This window comes from Oncorhynchus mykiss, chromosome 12 (assembly GCF_057628025.1).
Source record: "Oncorhynchus mykiss isolate SJ-2025 chromosome 12, ASM5762802v1, whole genome shotgun sequence".
Classification (NCBI taxonomy): domain Eukaryota; kingdom Metazoa; phylum Chordata; class Actinopteri; order Salmoniformes; family Salmonidae; genus Oncorhynchus; species Oncorhynchus mykiss.
This window is the reverse complement of record NC_143033.1, coordinates 77065517-77085955: the sequence shown is the minus strand read 5'-3', so window position 1 is coordinate 77085955 and position 20439 is coordinate 77065517. Positions and strand designations below refer to the sequence as shown.

General features: G+C 39.8%; 4 protein-coding genes and 2 pseudogenes across 4 annotated transcripts; 3 read left to right on the top strand and 3 right to left on the bottom strand.

The window, feature by feature from the left end:
* The first annotated feature begins 3155 nt into the window (after window positions 1–3155).
* Window positions 3156–4073, top strand: LOC110538434 (hemoglobin subunit alpha-1 pseudogene; annotated as a pseudogene).
* A 1488-nt stretch (window positions 4074–5561) lies between these two features.
* LOC110538435 (hemoglobin subunit beta-like) lies at window positions 5562–6365 on the top strand. Its single transcript, XM_021625266.3, has 3 exons — window positions 5562–5694; window positions 5804–6026; window positions 6129–6365. Exons 1-3 carry the CDS (start codon window positions 5603–5605, stop codon window positions 6255–6257), a joined length of 444 nt encoding a protein of 147 aa, XP_021480941.1. The 5' UTR covers window positions 5562–5602; the 3' UTR covers window positions 6258–6365.
* Window positions 6366–7920: 1555 nt separating this feature from the next.
* On the bottom strand, window positions 7921–8742 carry LOC100136590 (embryonic alpha-type globin2). The gene is given in 3 exon segments (NM_001124582.1): window positions 7921–8132; window positions 8330–8537; window positions 8642–8742. Coding segments are annotated over 3 exon segments (432 nt in total). The 5' UTR covers window positions 8737–8742; the 3' UTR covers window positions 7921–8003.
* A 4709-nt stretch (window positions 8743–13451) lies between these two features.
* On the bottom strand, window positions 13452–14198 carry LOC110538972 (hemoglobin subunit beta pseudogene; annotated as a pseudogene).
* A 1825-nt stretch (window positions 14199–16023) lies between these two features.
* On the top strand, window positions 16024–16715 carry LOC110538973 (hemoglobin embryonic subunit alpha-like). Its single transcript, XM_021625939.3, has 3 exons — window positions 16024–16118; window positions 16216–16396; window positions 16524–16715. Exons 1-3 carry the CDS (start codon window positions 16024–16026, stop codon window positions 16713–16715), a joined length of 468 nt encoding a protein of 155 aa, XP_021481614.3.
* A 2236-nt stretch (window positions 16716–18951) lies between these two features.
* Window positions 18952–19911, bottom strand: LOC110538436 (hemoglobin subunit beta-like). Its single transcript, XM_021625268.3, has 3 exons — window positions 19760–19911; window positions 19302–19524; window positions 18952–19190 (listed from the first exon to the last, which is right to left on the bottom strand). The coding sequence occupies exons 1-3, from the start codon at window positions 19849–19851 to the stop codon at window positions 19062–19064; spliced, it is 444 nt and encodes a 147-aa protein (XP_021480943.1). The 5' UTR covers window positions 19852–19911; the 3' UTR covers window positions 18952–19061.
* Between the last annotated feature and the right edge of the window lie 528 nt (window positions 19912–20439).

Sequence of the window (20439 nt, the reverse complement as noted above, 5' to 3'; positions counted from 1 at the left end):
TGTTTGGTGTGTCTCCCAGGTGGCTTGTGGCAAACTTTAAACAACACTTTTTATGGATATCTTTAAGAAATGGCTTTCTTCTTGCCACTCTTCCATAAAGGTCAGATTTGTGCAATATACGACTGATTGTTGTCCTATGGACAGAGTCTCCCACCTCAGCTGTAGATCTCTGCAGTTCATCCAGAGTGATCATGGGCCTCTTGGCTGCATCTCTGATCAGTCTTCTCCTTGTATGAGCTGAAAGTTTAGAGGGACGGCCAGGTCTTGGTAGATTTGCAGTGGTCTGATACTCCTTCCATTTCAATATTATCGCTTGCACAGTGCTCCTTGGGATGTTTAAAGCTTGGGAAATCTTTTTGTATCCAAATCCGGCTTTAAACTTCTTCACAACCGTATCTCGGACCTGCCTGGTGTGTTCCTTGTTCTTCATGATGCTCTCTGCGCTTTTAACGGACCTCTGAGACTATCACAGTGCAGGTGCATTTATGCGGAGACTTGATTACACACAGGTGGATTGTATTTATCATCATTAGTCATTTAGATCAACATTGGATCATTCAGAGATCCTCACTGAACTTCTGGAGAGAGTTTGCTGCACTGAAAGTAAAGGGGCTGAATAATTTTGCACGCCCAATTTTTCAGTTTTTGATTTGTTAAAAAAGTTTGAAATATCCAATAAATGTCGTTCCACTTCATGATACAATTTTATATCTTTATGTTTGAAGCCTGAAATGTGGCAAAAGGTCGCAAAGTTCAAGGGGGGCGAATACTTTCGCAAGGCACTGTAGTTATTAGGATGAAACTACAAAAACTATTACAGTGGCTAATGTTTGGTAGCTGCTGAGACAAAGTGTGCCCTCATCATCAGTACGATTTCACTAAATGTTGGAGCTGTTCTTCAGCACCACCAAGTTCATCCTGACCATCGCTGTCTCTATGCTGCATCCTGACCGATTAGCGGAGCTGTCCTTTCAGCACAACATTTTCACAGTCTAAAGAGAATCCTTGTGTTGTCGTGTTATGGCCAAATGTTGACAAAGTATAAGCTTAAATTGTGACACAGGCTTTGACCCTACTGTCCAGCTCTAAAGTTTTGTGGACTGCTGTTTTCATTCTGTTGAGAATGGGAGTTCACTCATTGTCGTTGAATATCCATATCTCCAGGGGCCAGGGGTCTTCAAAATTGTCTTGACCTGTCAAACTGGCGGCCCAAGGACCCCCATAGGAAGTTAGCGGGAAAAAAATCCACATCGTCTTATGATCAGGTGAATGATACACTATACTGTATATACAAAAGTACACTACATGGACAAAAGTATGTGGACACCCCTTCAAATTAATGGGTTCAGCTATTTCAGCCACACCCGTTGCTGACAGGTGTTTGAAATCGAGCACACAGCCATGTAATCTCTATAGACAAACATTGGCAGTAGAATGGCCTTACTGAAGAGCTCAGTGACTTTCAAAGTGGCACAGTCATAGGATGCCACCTTTCCAACAAGTCAGTTTGTCAAATTTCTGCTCTGCTAAAGCTGCCCTGGTCAACTGTTAGTGCTGTTATTGTGAAGTGGAAAAGTCTAGGAGCAACAATGGCTCAGCCGCAAAGTGGTAGGCCACACAAGCTCACAGAATGGGTCCGCCGAGTGCTGAAGCGCATTACGCGTAAAAATCGTCTGTCCTTGGTTGCAACACTCACTCTGGAATTCCAAACTGCTTCTGGAAGCAACGTCAGCACAATAACTATTCGTCAGGTGCTTCATGAAATGGATTTCCATTGCCGAGCAGCCGCACACAAGCCTAAGATCACCATGCACAATGCCAAGCTTTGGCTGGAGTGGTGTAAAGCTTGCCACTCTGGAGCAGAGCAGAGGAAACGCGTTCTCTGGAGTGATGAATCACGCTTCACTATCTGGCAGTCCGTCGGACTAATTTGGGTTTGGCAGATGCCAGGAGAACGCTACCTGTCCGATTGCATAGTGCCTACTGTAAAGTTTGGTGGAGGAGGAATGGGTCTGGGGATGTTTTTCATGGTTTGGGCTAGGCCCCTTAGTTCCAGTGAAGGGAAATCTTAACGCTACAACATACATACCCTCTAGACAATTCTGTGCTTCCAACATTGGGGCAACAGTTTGAAGAAGGCCCTTTCCTGTTTCAGCATGACCTTTCCCCCATGCACAAAGTGAGGTCCATACAGAAATGGTTTGTCGAGATCTGTGTGGAAGAACTCTGACCACAACCTCACTGAACACCTTTGGGATGAATTAGAATGCCGACTACGAGCCAGGCCTTATAGCCCAAATCAGTGCCTGACCTCACTAATGCTCTTGTTGCTGAATGGAAGCAAGTCCCCACAGCAATGTTCCAACATCAAGTGGAAAGCCTTCCCAGAAGAGTGGAGGCTGTTCTTGCAGCAAAGGGGGGACCAACTCTATATTAATGCCCATGATTTGGGAATGAGGTGTTCGATGAGCAGGTGGATACATACTTTTGGTCATGTAGTATCAATGGCAAGGAGAAGTAATCAACATTTCAAAATGAATATATATTCATTTGGTAGATTGTTTTTAATTATGTTGACCTCCTCCGTTATAGGTGGAAGAGGAAGTGTAAACTCCAAACACATTTTCTCTAAAAACAGCTGTTTAGCTGGATAAACAAAGGAATGTCCAAGTCAAGAAAGCTTAACAGCAGCCAGCAGCACTTGCGGCACTAGCCGCTTTTTCAAAGCATAGGTCAGATTCTCCAGTGAGTGTTATTGGGCTCAATATTAGGAGTTGAGAAATAAAGTTGACATAATAAAAAAAATATATGCTCCTCTTTTCTACTCTCGGTATGCCATTCAACATTCGTTTATGCTGTTTTGCCAGCGATATTCATAACATTCTAAATAAAATAATAATAACAAATCCACTAAAAGAAAGAAGAAAGTAACGGTTGAATAACCTTGCCATACGCCCATAACTTTTTTTATCTATACTTGGCTGTGTGCCATGAGTTGTAAATAACTAAGATGGCACTCTATGATAAGAGATAACCAACGGGTCTCTTTTGGAGGTGGTTTCTGGGCAGCAGCATTGTGCTTGGGCAGATCAGACAATACACAAAAAGGGCCCCGAAAGAGTGAGCTCTATTGAGTTGGTTGGCAGCAAGTCAAGAAGTTGAAGCAACAATGAGTCTCTCCGCTAAGGACAAGGCAATTGTCAAGGCCTTTTTGGCAAGGTTGCCGGCATGGCAGAGGATGTTGCAAACGAGGCGCTTTCCAGGTAATTACAATTATTGAATTATTAATACAAGTAATTGATCAATACAAGTATTTAAGACATTTGAATTACTTGTGAATGGTTGAAAATTCCTTACCATACACGTGCGTAAAAATGGAACTCGCACATGCAAATCAAGTTAAACAGTGGGGTCATATAGTACAACGATAAACATGCCACGTTTGACCGACGTATGTTTTCAACCTCCCAGGACGCTGCTGGTGTACCCCCAGTCCAAGACATATTTCTCCCACTGGAAGGACCTGAGCCTCGGATCTGCCCCGGTCAGGAAGCACGGTGGGACCGTTATGGGAGGCGTCCTGGATGCCATTGGGAAGATTGACGACCTTAGTGCTGGTCTTCTTATACTCAGCGAGTTGCACGCCTTCATGTTGAGAGTGGATCCTGTCTACTTCAAGGTTAGTAAATAGTTAAAAATGCACTTGTTTTCTTTCTCACTGGTAGATTTTTTCCATTAGCAACCGTCCAAGTTTGAATACTGTAATAGCTTAATGTATGGATTTCAATTTTCAGAAACATACTCGTGAAATATGCTTCTAATAATGTTTCTGCTCTTTTGTCACATCCCCAGATCTTCAACCACAACATGCTGGTGACGCTGGCCATGATGTTCCCTGACGACTTCACCCCTGAGCTGCACGTGGCCACAGACACGTTTCTGGCCCAGCTGGCCCTGGCTCTGTCTGAGAAGTTCCGTTAAGCAATGAGACAGATTTCCACTTTACAATCTTTGTAGGGTACCAATTGAAATGAAAAGTTGCAATAAATGAATCCTACGGATCGAATCTGAAACCTTCTTGTCCTTGGTGATTAATCGTAGGCTATATGTGTTTTAATGTTTAGTTACTTATTTATTTAATTGATAGACCTAGATTATTGATATAATTATTGATGATTGAAATAATTACACAAATATATCCACTATCCACAAAGTTGAAAACTACTCCACTGTGGGTCCACATTGTTTTTTTTTTATTTCTTTTGTTCTACTGTATTATTGATTGTATGTTTTGTTTACTCCATGTGTAACTCTGTGTTGTTGTCTGTTCACACTGCTATGCTTTATCTTGGCCGGGTCGCAGTTGCAAATGAGAACTTGTTCTCAACTAGCCTACCTGGTTAAATAAAGGTGAAATCAAAAAAATTGCCATTGATAGTAATAGCAATTACTTTAGTAATAGGTAACCACCACCTTCATTATCATTATTATCATCATGATCATCATTATCATTATTAGGCTACCATTATTGTAACACAATCATTATGACTGTACGTTGTTGTTTTTATCGCACTGCTTTGCTTTATCTTGGCCAGGTCGCAGTTGTAAATGAGAACGTGTTCTCCACTGGCCTACCTGGTTAAATAAAGGTGAAATAAAAATAAAATACAATACATGATATGACCTTACATCCTTACGTGATATATGTCATTACTGTTTGTCTTCTGGAGACCTGCATTACCAGTATTTAGACCAGGTTATTATTTCATGAAATAATCAATAAGCCAGAAGCACTGGTCTTGGATCAGATTTCTCACCCAAACTTTACATGAGAATGGCCCAGCTCTTACAGAGATGACTACAATAGGTAATTTATTAGGTTAGTTTGCACCATTTAATATTATACAACTTCATACACCAATCATTATTTAAATAATTGCTCAAACGTGCACTTGCTTGAAAAAACATAGGCACACACATCTTGATATCGTAATTTTAAGTCATATTATTCAATAAAATACTATAGTAAAAAAAAATGTATTGTGAATAAAAACATGCTTTATCATCAAAAAAATGTAGATTAATAAAAGGAAAATAAATTATTTTAAAAAACACTAAAATGCATGTTTTATTAGGCCTAAATCAAATAAAATAAAAGGCAGGCAACATATTTTCTTTATCGGCTTTTGGCAGAACTTTTTTCTTAATTTGACTTTTTGAAAACCAAAGTGTTAATTATTTGTCTATACATCGGCAGTCACGGGGATATTACACTGTCCATGTTTCCACCAACGCCACTTAAATCATTTCAAATATGAATTGGTAATAAATAATGATGATAATTAATGAATGAGCATAAAAGGCACATGAGAACTATCTGTCTGGGTGATTTGTTCCTTTCGGTCGTTGTAATCTACAGTAGGCTATGAATGGGCTGGCGTGGTACTGCAATGAATTTCTACAACCATTGTTAACCCAGCCCACTCAAAACAGCTAGACCAATAGTTGGCTTTTGGTGTGGAGACAAAACGCGTATATAAGCTGTCCCTTCAGTAGCATGAACAGTACATGTCATCTTGAGTGATACATCACAAACGTCAATATGGTTCAGTGGACAGACTTCGAGCGCAAAACAATCCAGAGCATCTTCGAGAAGATGGACTACGATGACGTGGGCCCCGCGGCTCTTTCCAGGTCTTTGCTGTTTGTCATGCCTCCTTAAAAATAGGCCTACATTTACATTTGACCTCGTGCATATTACATGATTAATGCAGTCACTCAAAATCCCATTATTCACTTACAGGTGTCTGGTCGTGTACCCCTGGACCCAGAGGTATTTCGGTAACTTTGGAAACCTGTACAACGCCGCTGCCATCCAGGGAAACCCAATGGTCGCCGCTCACGGAAAGACCGTCCTGCGCGGACTGGACCGGGCTGTCAAGAACATGGATGACATCAAGGCCACCTACGCAGAGCTTAGCGTGCTGCACTCCGAGAAATTGCGCGTGGATCCCGACAACTTCCGGGTAAATTAGTTATACTTTTATACTTCACAAGGTCATATTCTACTCTCAATAGTGTGCCATAATGCATTTTTATACATGTCAATTTTATTTTTTATTTTGCAGCTGCTGGCTGACTGCTTGACTATTGTCGTTGCTGCAAGAATGGGTGCTGACTTCACCGCTGACGTCCAGGGTGCTTTCCAGAAGTTCCTTGCCGTCGTGGTGAGCTCCCTGGGCAGACAGTACCACTAGAGCGTTCGTTGCTTGTGTCAACAGAAACAGAGCAACATCCAGCGCCCTGCATTGCATGTATCATAAATGTATCGATTCTAAAGGGAAAATAAAGTGCTAAATCGAAAATATATTTGTCATCGCTTTCATTATGTGTTCGTTTGTCAACATGTATGGCCTACATTAACATATATTTTAAACAAATGAAAGGTCCACGTCAATAGACCTACATCTTTTTTTGTGGTTTATGTAAGTCTAGAAGTTGTGCAGCTTATTTCTACTTTTACGCCTCCAATCAAATCAAATGTATTTATAAAGCCCTTCTAACATCAGCAAATATCTCAAAGTACAGAAACCCAGCCTAAAATCCCAAACAGCAAGCAATGCAGGTGTAGAAGCACAGTGGCTAGGAAAAATTCCCTAGAAAGGCCAGAACCTAGGAAGAAACCTAGAGAGGAACCAGGCTGTACTGGGCCAAGTTGGAAGTGCATTTAGATCATCGTTTATTGAGATGCATAAATACACCACATGTAAAGGATTTCCTCCTCTTCGTCCGAGGAGGAGTAAGGATCGGACCAAAGCAGAGAATAAAGAATAAAAGAACAGAACTATGGTCAGAACGTGACACCACAGCAAAATCATGATTTTATGGCTGTTTTAAAACGAATTTCCTTTAATTCTACGTAGTAATGATTTATGTGCGCTATTTGATCAATTGATTTATTGATTCAATCTTTGCAAATAAATAATATGAATTGATTATTTACCCCTATGTTTTTATTTTATTCTGTAATAGGGTATATTGTAACCATGTGTTCAAGCTTATCAAATCAAAGTTAATTTCGCGCTGTCCTTTTGGAACCATGAAGGGCTCTCCAATCGTTTACAATAACACCCATCAAGATCTGTTGCTTAAGCCTAATAGTCTTACTCATCACGTATTATTATTATTACAAATAGAAGATTAGCACTTCTCACAATGGTGCTCGTTTAGTAAAGTTAGATCAAAGCTGAATCAATGTCTCGTAAGATCACATGACGATGAATTATTATTTTACATAACAGAACCAAATATAATAGCATAGCATAATAGGTCTATAGGCTAATGTTACTGTTCCACCAAAAACACCTCATCATTTCTAATGAGATTTTAGAATGGTTAGCTGAAGCTGAATAGTACAAACAAGACAAAACAAAAAGTATCATGCGCCAAAACTCAACGGGATATATGCTTTGATTGAAACAAAATACAAGAAAGGCTTTAGGTCTGTTAACACCATCTGCTCTAAACAGTCATTCAACAAGATCAAAATACATAGACTATTTCCATGAAACTAATTAAGACCTATCAAATTATTGGAATAAAGACGCAGTTTTGCCGGTAATAACTATCATCCACGATTGACAGTGATGATGGCCTATTTTGAAATGAGGTATGCCTAACTTAGTGTTTGGGGGAATTACAAATATAAAATGTTCTTGAGACAACATGTGTGGGCATAAGCAGACGTTGCAATTGGAAGATGCATGTTATAACAGGGCTCTCCAAACCTATTGTGTTTGTGTCATGTTTAATTGATGCATAATGCTAACCCTGGCTGTTTTCGCCACACAATTGTTTACATTGCAAAATCCGCTTTCCCTTTAAATAAAAACGATCAAGATAAACAGTTGTTGATGACGGTATTTTTATTCCATGATTCATATCATACAACATGCGCAAATTTATGATCAACAGAAAACCGAGAGGATTTATCTTCTCGCCTTTTAACGATACTTCTCGGAAAGCGCCAGGGCCAACTTGGCGAGGAACTTGTCCACAGACACGTGCACCTCAGGGGTAAAGTCGTCAGGGAACAGCATGGCCAGCACCACCAGGATGTTGTGGTTGATGATCTGTAGATGTAGAGGGAATAGAGATATTATTATCAAGCGTTTTAGGCCCAGTCCATATGCAAAATATAGTGTTTCTGAAGATTCAATTGGAACCTTCACAAAATACATACATAGGACTCAAATTTGGACACTGTATCCGCTGTGATATTTTGAGAAAGGGTGAATCGTTTTATTGATTCAGTAAGTTATTTAGTCACCTTGAAGTTGGCGGGATCCACACGCAGCGTGAAGGCGTGAAGCTCGCTCAGGGTCAGAAGACCACCGGCCAGGTCGTCGATCTTGGTCACCGCTTCCAGGACGCCTCCCATGACGGTCAGACCGTGCTTCTTGACGGGAGCAGAGCCGGGGCTCAGGTCCGTCCAGTGGGAGAAGTAGGTCTTGGTCTGGGGGTACACCACCAGGGTCCTGGAAATAAAAACATGTGATGATGTATTATGATTTAACGTGCGTAAATGCACCGCATAACTCTGTTACAGAACAATCTGTTCAATATATAAAGATGTCGTTACCTAGAGAGAGCCTCATTTCCGATGTCCTCTGCTTTGCCAGACACCTTTCCAAAAAAGGCTGTCACGATCTGTTTGTCCTTGGCTGTGAGACTCATTCTAGCGGTTTCTAGGACACAAGATATTGCTGGTGCCATAAGACTGGACACTGGGAGTATTTATATGGTCTGTAAAGATCTCTTTGGCTTAGCTCCACCTTCAACTGGAAGTCATTGGATGTACACAATGTAGAGTTTGGTGATAGCCACCCGTTATGTACCAGCAATATATTGCTATTGCATTATGATCAATCACAAATGTTACCCTTTACGCACGGATATACAGTATGTGTAAGTGTCATGACGATAGTGCTGGAAAACGGAACAATCATGCTTCAAATTGTCATGAATCTAAAAGCTACATTATGCATGATGCAACAATGTATTTTATACTTCTTATAATATAATGAATACTGTAAGCTGGACGTTTTATGCACAAGGAATGGTCTTTGGAATATGTCTGATTGCTATTATTTTGGCTATTTAGGCGTTCATTTGTTTTATTGACTCATTCATTGATTAATTCGTTTATGTAATCATTAATTAATTAATTGGATAATACATTCATTCATTCAGTAAATAGGCCTACTCCAATGACCAAAATGTACAGAAGGTACTTCTCATTCATCTGACCCTGTTTTGTCAAGGGTGGTACCAAACAAATGATAATGGAAATCTCGTTGGCAAAGGTTGAGTGCCAAGATTGCTTTCTTATCTCTGCAACAGCAAGGCAACACTTGTGTTCACCCCTTCCGGTAAGGTGTGTTGAAGGTTGATTTACATTTTCTCAGTAGGTCAGTAGTTACGGTTAGGCCAGGTCTGTCGTTCAAGTCACATGCTGCTGAACATCTATAGTCCTTACCACGTCGTGCGATGTCACTCAGATTTCCCTACATATAGGTAAATGCATATGTGTGTGCCTTGCATGAGGGTATATCCGGCATAGGCTTTGTTCACCAATATCTAGCCTGATGTCGTAGTAGCAGCTTATAAGGAGCATGTCGCCATTTGTTAGGTGCGTGGACAAAATCGGAGTAATACGTTTTGTCAATAAGAATATTGATTGATTGGGTAAGCTAATACACCTTGCTTGATACAGTGCCTTGCGAAAGTATTCGGCCCCCTTGAACTTTGCGACCTTTTGCCACATTTCAGGCTTCAAACATAAAGATATAAAACTGTATTTTTTTGTGAAGAATAAACAACAAGTGGGACACAATCATGAAGTGGAACGACATTTATTGGATATTTCAAACTTTTTTAACAAATCAAAAACTGAAAAATTGGGCGTGCAAAATTATTCAGCCCCTTTACTTTCAGTGCAGCAAACTCTCTCCAGAAGTTCAGTGGGGATCTCTGAATGATCCAATGTTGACCTAAATGACTAATGATGATAAATACAATCCACCTGTGTGTAATCAAGTCTCTGTATAAATGCACCTGCACTGTGATAGTCTCAGAGGTCCGTTAAAAGCGCAGAGAGCATCATGAAGAACAAGGAACACACCAGGCAGGTCCGAGATACTGTTGTGAATAAGTTTAAAGCCGGATTTGGATACAAAAAGATTTCCCAAGCTTTAAACATCCCAAGGAGCACTGTGCAAGCGATAATATTGAAATGGAAGGAGTATCAGACCACTGCAAATCTACCAAGACCTGGCCGTCCCTCTAAACTTTCAGCTCATACAAGGAGAAGACTGATCAGAGATGCAGCCAAGAGGCCCATGATCACTCTGGATGAACTGCAGAGATCTACAGCTGAGGTGGGAGACTCTGTCCATAGGACAACAATCAGTTGTATATTGCACAAATCTGGCCGTTATGGAAGAGTGGCAATAAGAAAGCCATTTCTTAAAGATATCCATAAAAAGTGTTGTTTAAAGTTTGCCACAAGCCACCTGGGAGACACACCAAACATGTGGAAGAAGGTGCTCTGGTCAGATGAAACCAAAATTGAACTTTTTGGCAACAATGCAAAACGTTAAGTTTGGCGTAAAAGCAACACAGCGCATCACCCTGAACACACCATCCCCACTGTCAAACATGGTGGTGGCAGCATCATGGTTTGGGCCTGCTTTTCTTCAGCAGGGACATGGAAGATGGTTAAAATTGATGGGAAGATGGATGGAGCCAAATACAGGATCATTCTGGAAGAAAACCCGATGGAGTCTGCAAAAGACCTGAGACTGGGATGGAGATTTGTCTTCCAACAAGACAATGATCCAAAACATAAAGCAAAATCTACAATGGAATGGTTCAAAAATAAACATATCCAGGTGTTAGAATGGCCAAGTCAAAGTCCAGACCTGAATCCAATCGAGAATCTGTGGAAAGAACTGAAAACTGCTGTTCACAAATGCTCTCCATCCAACCTCACTGAGCTTGTTCTACTTCATGATTGTGTCCCACTTGTTGTTGATTCTTCACAAAAAAATACAGTTTTATATCTTTATGTTTGAAGCCTGAAATGTGGCAAAAGGTCGCAAAGTTCAAGGGGGCCGAATACTTTCGCAAGGCACTGTACGTGTATAATTGAAGTATATCTCACTTGCTTTTCAAAGGGTGGCGCTGGTGAAACTACTGTGAAGGCTACTCTAACCTCGGCACCTCCACTTCTCTCGACCAGATAGATAACGAGGAAAGGTGAGCCAATGATTATCATGTTCACAATATGTTTTACCCTTTTTGTTTCCTATCCCATAGCATAACGCGATTAGCCTATTTCGTCACCAAAAGGCAACTAGTAAAATAGCCTATATCTGCATTTTTTATGGGCCTACTTATAGGATGGATCCAGCACCATGCCTAATGATAACGCTACACACTTCCTAATGTGTTGTAATGATGTTATAATAATGTTAAAGTCCTCTTGGGTCGTCTTGTTTAAATAGTGTTTCAATTCAGGTGCTTTTCCGAACACTAGGCACGTTGCTCTTCAAACCCATTTGGAATGCCAACGTTCAGCTGCAGTACCAGTAAAAAGCTTGGACACACCTACTCATTCCAGGGTTTTTCTTTACCCAGATGCAGACACAGAAGGCAGATGGTTAGAGTCTTTGTAGTTTATTTATATCCAAAAGGAGTAGGCAAGAGAACGGTCGTGGACAAGCAAAAGGTCAAAACCAGTCCAAGAGGTAAAGAGTGGCAGAAAGGCTCGACGTCAGGGCAGGCAGAAGGGTCAGGCTGGCGGGTACGGAGTCCAGAAAAACAGGCAAGGGTCAAAACCAGGAAGACTAGAAAAAGAGAATAGAAATCAGGAGCACGGGAAAAAACACGCTGGTTGACTTGAAAACATACAAGAAGAACTGGCACAGAGAGACAGGAAACACAGGGATAAATGCACTGGGGAAAATAAGCGACACCTGGAGGGGGTGGAGACAATCACAAGAACAGGTGAGACAGATCAGGGCGTGACAGTTGTAGAATAATAGTGAAGACATCAAAGCTATGAAATAACATGAATGGAATCATGTAGTTACCAAAAAAGGGTTAAACAAATCAACAGACATCTCAACATCAACTGTTCGACAACAGTTTATGTTGCGTGAATCAGGCCTTCATGGTTGAATTGCTGCAAGGAAACCACTACTTAAGGACACCAATAAGAAGAAGAGACATGATTGGGCCAGGAAACACGAGCAATGGACATTAGACCGTGGAAATCTGTCCTTTGGTCTGATGAGTCAAAATGTGAGATTTTTGGTTCCATCCGCCATTTCTTTGTGAGACTTGTGATTCCCACTGTGAAGTATGGAGGAGGTGTGATGGTGTGCGGGTGCTTTCCTGGTAACACTGTCAGTGATTTATTTAGAATTCAAGGCATGCTTAACAAGCACGGTTACCACAGCATTCTGCAGCGATACTCCATCCCATCTGGTTTGCGCTTAGTGGGACTATCATTTGTTTTTCAAAAGGACAATGACTAAACACAGCTCCAGGCTGTGTAAGGGCTATTTGACCAAGAAGGAGAGTGATGGAGTGCTGCATCAGATGACCTGGCCTCCACAATCACACAACCTCAAACCAATTGAGATGGTTTGGGATGAGTTGGATTGCAGAGTGAAGGAAAAGCAGCCAGCATATGTGAGAACTACTTCAAGACTGTTGGAAAAGCATTCCAGGTGAAGCTGGTTAAGAGAATGCCAAGAGTGTTGAAACCTGTCATCAAGGCAAACGGTGGCTCTTTGAAGAATCTAAATCTATATTTTGATTTGCTTAATAACACTTTTGTTCTTACTACATGATTCCATGTGTGTTATTTCATAGTTTTGATGTAGAAAATAGTACAAATAAAGAAAAACCCTTGAATGAGTAGGTGTGTCCAAACTTTTGACTGATACTGTCTATGCAAATTCCGCCTACCTGAGGCAAATAGAAATTAACCTGGGCAACATATTTTCTGATAGACTACGTTACTTTTCCTACGGTAGTGTATTAGAAAAGAAGGAACGTTTTGATATAATTACTATAACATAATACTGATGAATGTATTGATTATTCAGTTGATTAGAATTCGTTGCTGCATGTGATATTTGACCAAATATACTCTCTCTCGTGACCCCAGCGTCAAAGAGAGGTTTCTCAATCTCACTTAGGCCAAAGGCATAAGAGTTAAAGTAGGCTTGGCTACATTTTCTAATGGCTCCTATTTTACTGCCCCCTCAAACAGAATGAAGTGAAGAGCATGGACGTGTGCTCAACAATATATTTTATTATTCATACAAAATGTATTCTATAATAAAATATATATGTGTATTCCACTATAGAACATGTCTTTAGTTGTACTGTCTGCCTAGCGCAGAGATGACCACGGTCAGGAACTTCTGCCAGGCCGCTTGGACGTCTGGCGTGAAGCCGCGCCTCATCTGGGAGGCCAGAACAACGGTGAGGCAGTCGCCCAGCAGCTGGGAGAAGGAAACGATTGAAACGTTAATCATTTATTTGCAATAGCAGTATCCTCTTGGATGTAAATCAATGAGGTAAAACGTATTGTTAATTTTGTTTTAGGCACGCCATTAGTACTCATATTATTCATGTCTTTTCAACTCCAAAATGTTACCCTGAAGTTGTCGGGATCCACATGAAGTTTCTCAGAGTGCAGAACGCTCAGCTTGGCGTAGGTGTTCTTGATGTATATACACAGCTCGCTTGATGCCGTTCAGCACAGTGATGCCACGCTTGGCAACTGTTTTATTGCCCATGATAGCCGCTGCTCTGTTTAAGTCTCCAAAGGTTCCAAAGTACCTCTGAGTCCATGGATATACAATAAGGCACCAGTAAAATACACATTACATTAAACTATACATCATATAAATTAATCAATTTAATTCAATGAATCCATAGAATTTCGCACACATCTAAAACAAGACTAGAACAGCCAAATTATATATTATCAATATATTTTATTTCCGTGCATTATTATATGCCGACCATCTCAAAGCAAGGGGTCTAACCACTTTGACCTTGATTTTTCCCCAGGTCTCTATGATGAGCTTCCGCTTGTCAACTATGCAGTCAACCATGTTGATCTGTGAGATCTGTCAGTGTCCGGCACTGGGGCGTTTTAATTTCTGTTGAATCCCTCCGACCCAATGGACGAATCAAACTTGGAGGATTCATGCCAAAAACGACATCAAATGTCCATAAAAAGTTAATGGTAATCTATCATTCCTTGCCAACCAGCTGGTCTTATCGACCAACACCATATAGTCATAGTTCTGCCAAATGCCTAAACGGCAACTGAGGTCGACTTCACACCGGCAATATGTGTCTCTTTTGTTAGTACCTTATAAAAGCACCATCAAGACGTTTTTTTAAAAACTTTTATTTAACTAGACAAGTCAGTTAAGAACAAATTCGTATTTACAATCACGACCTACCCCGGCTAAACCCAGACGATGCTGGGCCAATTGTGCGCCGCCCTATAGGACACCCAATCCCGGCCGGATGTGATACAGCCTGTAGATAACAGTAGTTTTCTATTTTTCAGTGCTAGCTTTGTGAATTACTATAACAAAGACTGGAAATTACCACCAGTCACTACAAAATGTGGTAGACAGCAAGAATGTGGGCGAACGAAAGAAGTTGACTTTTTTGAAAGGGACCGAGCTAAAGGGCTGTTTATCAGTGAAGTATAGGCTCACGTTTATCTTGCCATTCTGAATGAGTTCCACCCTAAAAGCTCCAATTGGTTGCCTTGTTCTGATTAGAAACACCCTTTTCTTGGCAACAACCATCTCAATACGTTGAATGTATTGGGCAACATGGTATTAACTGATAAGTAAATCATTTTTTTGATATTAATTAATTGCGGGGTCAGGATTAGAAATCAATTTATTCACTTTAGTCAATCTAAATCAGTCTCGCTCATGTAAAATCATACACAATTATTATTCAAATTATTACCCTTTGTTTACGATAATTATGCATCAAATAAATAAGTCATATACCAAATGAAACCTTTTTTGCACTTCCCGGTCACTTTATTTACAAATCTCCGCTAAACATATAATCGATATGTTTAGGCTATCTGTCTGACTGTGATTGCCGATAACCACAGAACGAAGTCGACAAAAAATAAAAAGTTGCCAAAGTATTTGCAATTGTTACAAACAAGTGAAGGATAAAACCGAGATGACTGCATTGAAAGATACATATGCTACATGGGCCTATGTAGGCTATTTAAATCATATTGAAATCAATTTCATGTTCAGTTAATTGAGTTATATTTTGCAACTAGGTCCTTTTTGTCTCAATGTGTTTCATGATGTGTGAAAATATGTGAGCAATGGGGATCCAATATGTAATTTAGTGCATTATTATTGGGAAAGCATAGGCTAATAAGGTCGCAATTTCTCTCTAGGTGCTGATTCGTCGTCAGTATTCTTGTGGAATAATTCTTATGTTAAGGTGAGAGAAAGCTGATCTGAGAGCAGCACTGCTTTTCTTTGGATTATATCAGTATCGACGCATTTAGCGAACATTCTCTTTATGTGCTTGTTTGGGAAACAACAAACTCTTATAAAGTTGGCTTGTAAATAAGGTAGGACCATCGTCATGCTTAAATAACATCGCACCTGGGAAACGAGGCCCATCCCCGTACATCTCAATGTGTAAGTGTCTTGAACATGTTAAATCTTACGTTTAAAAACGAGTCATCTGTGTTTCAACTTCTTATCTATGAAAATTGGCAATACTCAATTTCAACAAAAAATGGAATACGTTCAAGTTGGCACGTATCTTGGAGGTGGGTCTGGGGTCTGCCATGTAGCTTGTTTAATATAAAAACGTTCGTTTGTAACAGCTCATCGCTGAACTTTTACTTCAGTATCCTCTCTAAAGACGACAATGAGTCTCACCGCTAAGGACAAGGCCATGGTCAGGGCCTTCTGGGCTAAGGTGTCCGGCAAGGCTGAGGACGTCGGATGCGATGCTCTTTCTAGGTAATGGAATTATCCAAATGCTATATTGTTGTTTTAGAATATACAATTTGGTGTCAGCTAGCCTTAAATCTCGACATGTATTTTTCCACCCGTGCAGAATGCTGGTGGTGTACCCCCAGACCAAGACATACTTCTCCCACTGGCCGGACCTGAGCCCCGGTTCTGCCCCGGTCAGGAAGCATGGCAAGACTATCAAGATCGACGACCTCACGGCAGTTCTCCTCACCCTCAGCGAGCTGCACGCCTTCCAGCTGTGTATAGATCCAGCCAATTTCAAGGTGAGTACAGTATAATATTTATTTACATTTCAGTAGGCTACGTTTTACAGTAGAATAGACAACGTATGCTAAAATACCCTACATTAAAGATGCATACGAACTTATTTCCATTTATTTCCTCTTGTAGATCCTGTCCCACAACATATTGGTGGTGCTGGCCATTTTGTTCCCCGCTGACTTCACCCCAGAGGTTCGTGTGTCCGTGGACAAGTTCCTGGCCGCACTGGCCCTGGCTCTGGCCGAAAAGTACAGATTAATTGTGGGGCATCATCAGACCAGACATATGGCAGCATGTGCTCAATGCTCTGTCTTGTTCTAAATTATGAATAAATGTTCAAACGCACATAACCATGTTATCTGGTCTCTACTTTGCTTTTTAATGAGTCGTGTTGTAGACTTGATATGATGAAATACGTCTAGACTTGATATGATGAAATACGTTGCTATTTGAAATACGTTGCTGAAATAACTATTTCTCAAAATCTTGACGAAATGCAAAAACGTATTCATATAGAAAACTGAGACAATGCAAAACATTGCCGCATGTCCATGAGCAGTCCTCTAAGAAGTTTGCAGTAAAGGTTTCGTAGGTAGCCTAAAAATATTAAAGGGGTAACGAGGAACTGTAAGTACAAATACCGGCAGTAGCCCATAGATGAATCAAATAGCCCTCCTCGACCTTGCTATTGAAAATCAAGATTGGAACAAACAATTTGACATACAAACAAATCAAATCAAATGTTATTTGTCACATAAACATGTTTAGCAGATGTTATTTCGGGTGTAGCGAAATGCTTGTAAACAACATCGGGAAAGGATTTGATCGACTACCAACATATTATTTGTAAACATTATGGATAGATTATAATCTGAGATTATCTATAAAACTAAAACGTAAAACATAACCTAATGATTTTGATTGGCTGATCATGCTATATTTGTAACATATTATTAATGTATTTGTATTACACAATGTGGTTCAGTCTCCATAAAATGTCAACAGTTAAATGTCAAATTTTACACTATTTAAAATGAAATACACAGTATATCTTGTTAAATTTCTTAGAAATATTGGTTGATTAATTAATTGATTCATCAGTCTACTATTAATGAGAAGTTAGCAGTACAAGTTTAAAAAGTGAAATTAAAAAAATCGAGAAGGGGAACAAAGTTGTAATAGTAGTTAATAGATTAATCTAATGGCTCGTTTAGAACTTGCTACTTGCGATCGACAATATTGAACAAACTATTTGACATAGGAACACATAAACAAAAACAATTTGACATACAAAAATAACATATGTTAGATAATTAGGCTAATTAAGGACTCATATAAATATATATATATATATATCATGAATTGATTAATATTATTTATTAATTACATTTCCTATACACATAAAAACGTATATAACGTGTAAAACATAACCTAGTGGTTCTGCTGATCATGCTATAATTGTAACATATTGTTAATGCATTTTTATAAACCAATGGGGTTTAGTTGTCATAAAATGTGAAAAGTTACATGTTGCATTTATACATGATGTAAAATGAAATACACAGACAGTATAGCTTGTTGAATTTCTTAAGAATATTGGTTGATTAATTCATTGATTTAATAATCTTGTCACGTTCTTACCTTTATTTTCCTTTGTTTTGTCTTTATTTAGTATAGTCAGGGCGTGAGTTGGGGTGGTCAGTCTATGTTTTGTGTTTCTATGTTTAGGTTTCTGTTTCGGCCTAGTATGGTTCGCAATCAGAGGCAGGTGTCGTTAGTTGTCTCTGATTGAGAATCATACTTAGGTAGCCTGGGTTTCACTGTTGGTTTGTGGGTGTTTGTTTCCTGTGTCAGTGTTTGGGACTGTTTCGGTTTGCTTATTTCACGTATTAGTTTATTGTTTTTGGATTTCATAGTGTTCAGTGCTTTTCTTAATAAAATCGTCATGAACACTTACCACGCCGCATCTTGGTCCGATCCTTAGGAGGAAATCTGCCGTTACACATCTGTAATCTAATGACTTTAATAGAGTCCTATCTGAACACTTTAGGAGGTACCTCTGATAAATGTATTTTATAGGGTTCTATTGACCAACTGACGTATTATTCATTAAAAAAAAAACATTTTGATCTGGTTAAACTCTCGAACATTCAACAATTCCTTGCCACGCTAATACATCAACCAAGATCTGTTCTGAAAAGTTCTGTTGAACCTTTATGAATGACGATTGTGTGTAGTTAAACAGGAATTTATCATTGCAGCACTGCTCTTATTTGACTCAATGTATCAATGCTGCATCTCTGGACACACGTTTGTCTTCATTATATGGGTCGCTCATGCACAGCTAATGTAACATGTCAGTGTTGTTAATTGCAAAAAAAAGATGTGTTATTTACTAAATATTTCTATATATTGCACATTATCCATGTCTGGTTAACAAGGTTATTGCGATATTCACACCCACAGCCAATCATATTACCATATTAGGCCTAATAACCTGCTATATGTGCCACCATATTGATGTTCATGCAAGAAAAAAAAGGCACAGATGAAAATATTATTTTGCTGATTTTATTTGCTTTAGTAGAAGGAACAACATGTGCCTCTAAACAAATGATCAGCGCTTGTTGGTCCTCTGGTGGTCGTCGGTCTCTGAGTGGAGGGGCTCTAGTGGTACTGTCTGCCCAGGGAGCTCACCACGACGGCCAGGAACTTCTGGAAAGCGCCCTGGACATCAGCGGTGAAGTCAGCACCCATTCTCGCAGCAACGACAATAGTAAGGCAGTCAGCCAGCAGCTACAAAAGAAAGGAGCAAATGGACAAGTAAGAAAACGCATTCTGCCACACCATCTATGCCACCCCATAGATAGGCAAGTAACTTGTGTGAAGTAGAACATTTCAATTTACCCGGAAGTTGTCTGGATCCACGCGCAGTTTCTCGGAGTGCAGCACGCTCAGCTCTGCGTAGGTGGCCTTGATGTCATCCATGTTCTTGACAGCCCGGTCCAGTCCGCGCAGGACGGTCTTTCCGTGAGCGGCGACCATTGGGTTTCCCTGGATGGCAGCGGCGTTGTACAGGTTTCCAAAGTTACCGAAATACCTCTGGGTCCAGGGGTACACAACCAGACACCTGTAGAAATAATAAACAGTTAAGAATTACACAAAGGTGATATCTGCATACACACATATCTTACGGAAATCAATGAATGTGTCATTTGGAGATGTCAATTACGCGTTAATTACACGCTTGTCTCAAATACGACTTCGTCTTGAAAATCATAATAACAAGCGCATAATAATATAATAACAGTATAATAACATGACTAATTCCAATAATTTGTAGACCACAGTTTTAAACACACTACCTGGAAAGAGCCGCGGGCCCAACGTCATCGTAGTCCATCTTCTCGAAGACGCTCTGAATGGTGGCGCGCTCAAAGTCTGTCCACTGAACCATGTTGCTAGCTGTTGAAGTTTCTTTCACAGAGGCTAACGAATCATTTACACTTTGTCTTCGTTTGAGCAGCGTTTTTAAAAGGATCGGGACGCTCCTCCCTAAAGACAGCGATGGGTGGGGTCATGGTAAGGGGCTGTATAAGCCAAAAGTCACATATTTTACTGAGATAATAATGTGAAGTTTTACTGTTTACCATATATGTTTAAAAGCAATTTGACAACAATACATTGTCCTAAAATCCATGATGAAATAATTCATTTAAGTATTAGGTTACATACCAATTATTACATTATTAGAAATATTAACAAAAATAAGCCCCAAATAGTGGGGAAATATACCATTCTCAACACACATCTATATCTGAAGATATATACCTATTGCACATTAATTACACTTGTTGGGGATTCAATTACTTTGAGAAACATTTTTAACTATCTCTGTGTATGCCTATAGTCAGATATTAGTACGATATAACTACGATATTAATATATTACTAAGATATATGAAATAGCCTACTGAGATAGTACATCATTTTTATCCTTGTAATACATTTCTAAACAAATGAATTGATATTTCACCTCTATGTTC

Excerpts from the sequence above, each read along its gene's own strand:
- LOC110538435 (XM_021625266.3), top strand. The coding sequence starts at position 5,603 with ATGGTTCAGTGGACAGACTTCGAGCGCAAAACAATCCAGAGCATCTTC. Across the intron at positions 5,695-5,803 it reads GGCCCCGCGGCTCTTTCCAG|GTGTCTGGTCGTGTACCCCT; the intron begins GTCTTTGCTGTT and ends ATTCACTTACAG. Across the intron at positions 6,027-6,128 it reads TGGATCCCGACAACTTCCGG|CTGCTGGCTGACTGCTTGAC; the intron begins GTAAATTAGTTA and ends TTTATTTTGCAG.
- LOC110538973 (XM_021625939.3), top strand. The coding sequence starts at position 16,024 with ATGAGTCTCACCGCTAAGGACAAGGCCATGGTCAGGGCCTTCTGGGCT. Across the intron at positions 16,119-16,215 it reads GGATGCGATGCTCTTTCTAG|AATGCTGGTGGTGTACCCCC; the intron begins GTAATGGAATTA and ends CCACCCGTGCAG. Across the intron at positions 16,397-16,523 it reads TAGATCCAGCCAATTTCAAG|ATCCTGTCCCACAACATATT; the intron begins GTGAGTACAGTA and ends TTCCTCTTGTAG.
- LOC110538436 (XM_021625268.3), bottom strand. The coding sequence starts at position 19,851 with ATGGTTCAGTGGACAGACTTTGAGCGCGCCACCATTCAGAGCGTCTTC. Across the intron at positions 19,525-19,759 it reads GGGCCCGCGGCTCTTTCCAG|GTGTCTGGTTGTGTACCCCT; the intron begins GTAGTGTGTTTA and ends TTATTTCTACAG. Across the intron at positions 19,191-19,301 it reads TGGATCCAGACAACTTCCGG|CTGCTGGCTGACTGCCTTAC; the intron begins GTAAATTGAAAT and ends TTTCTTTTGTAG.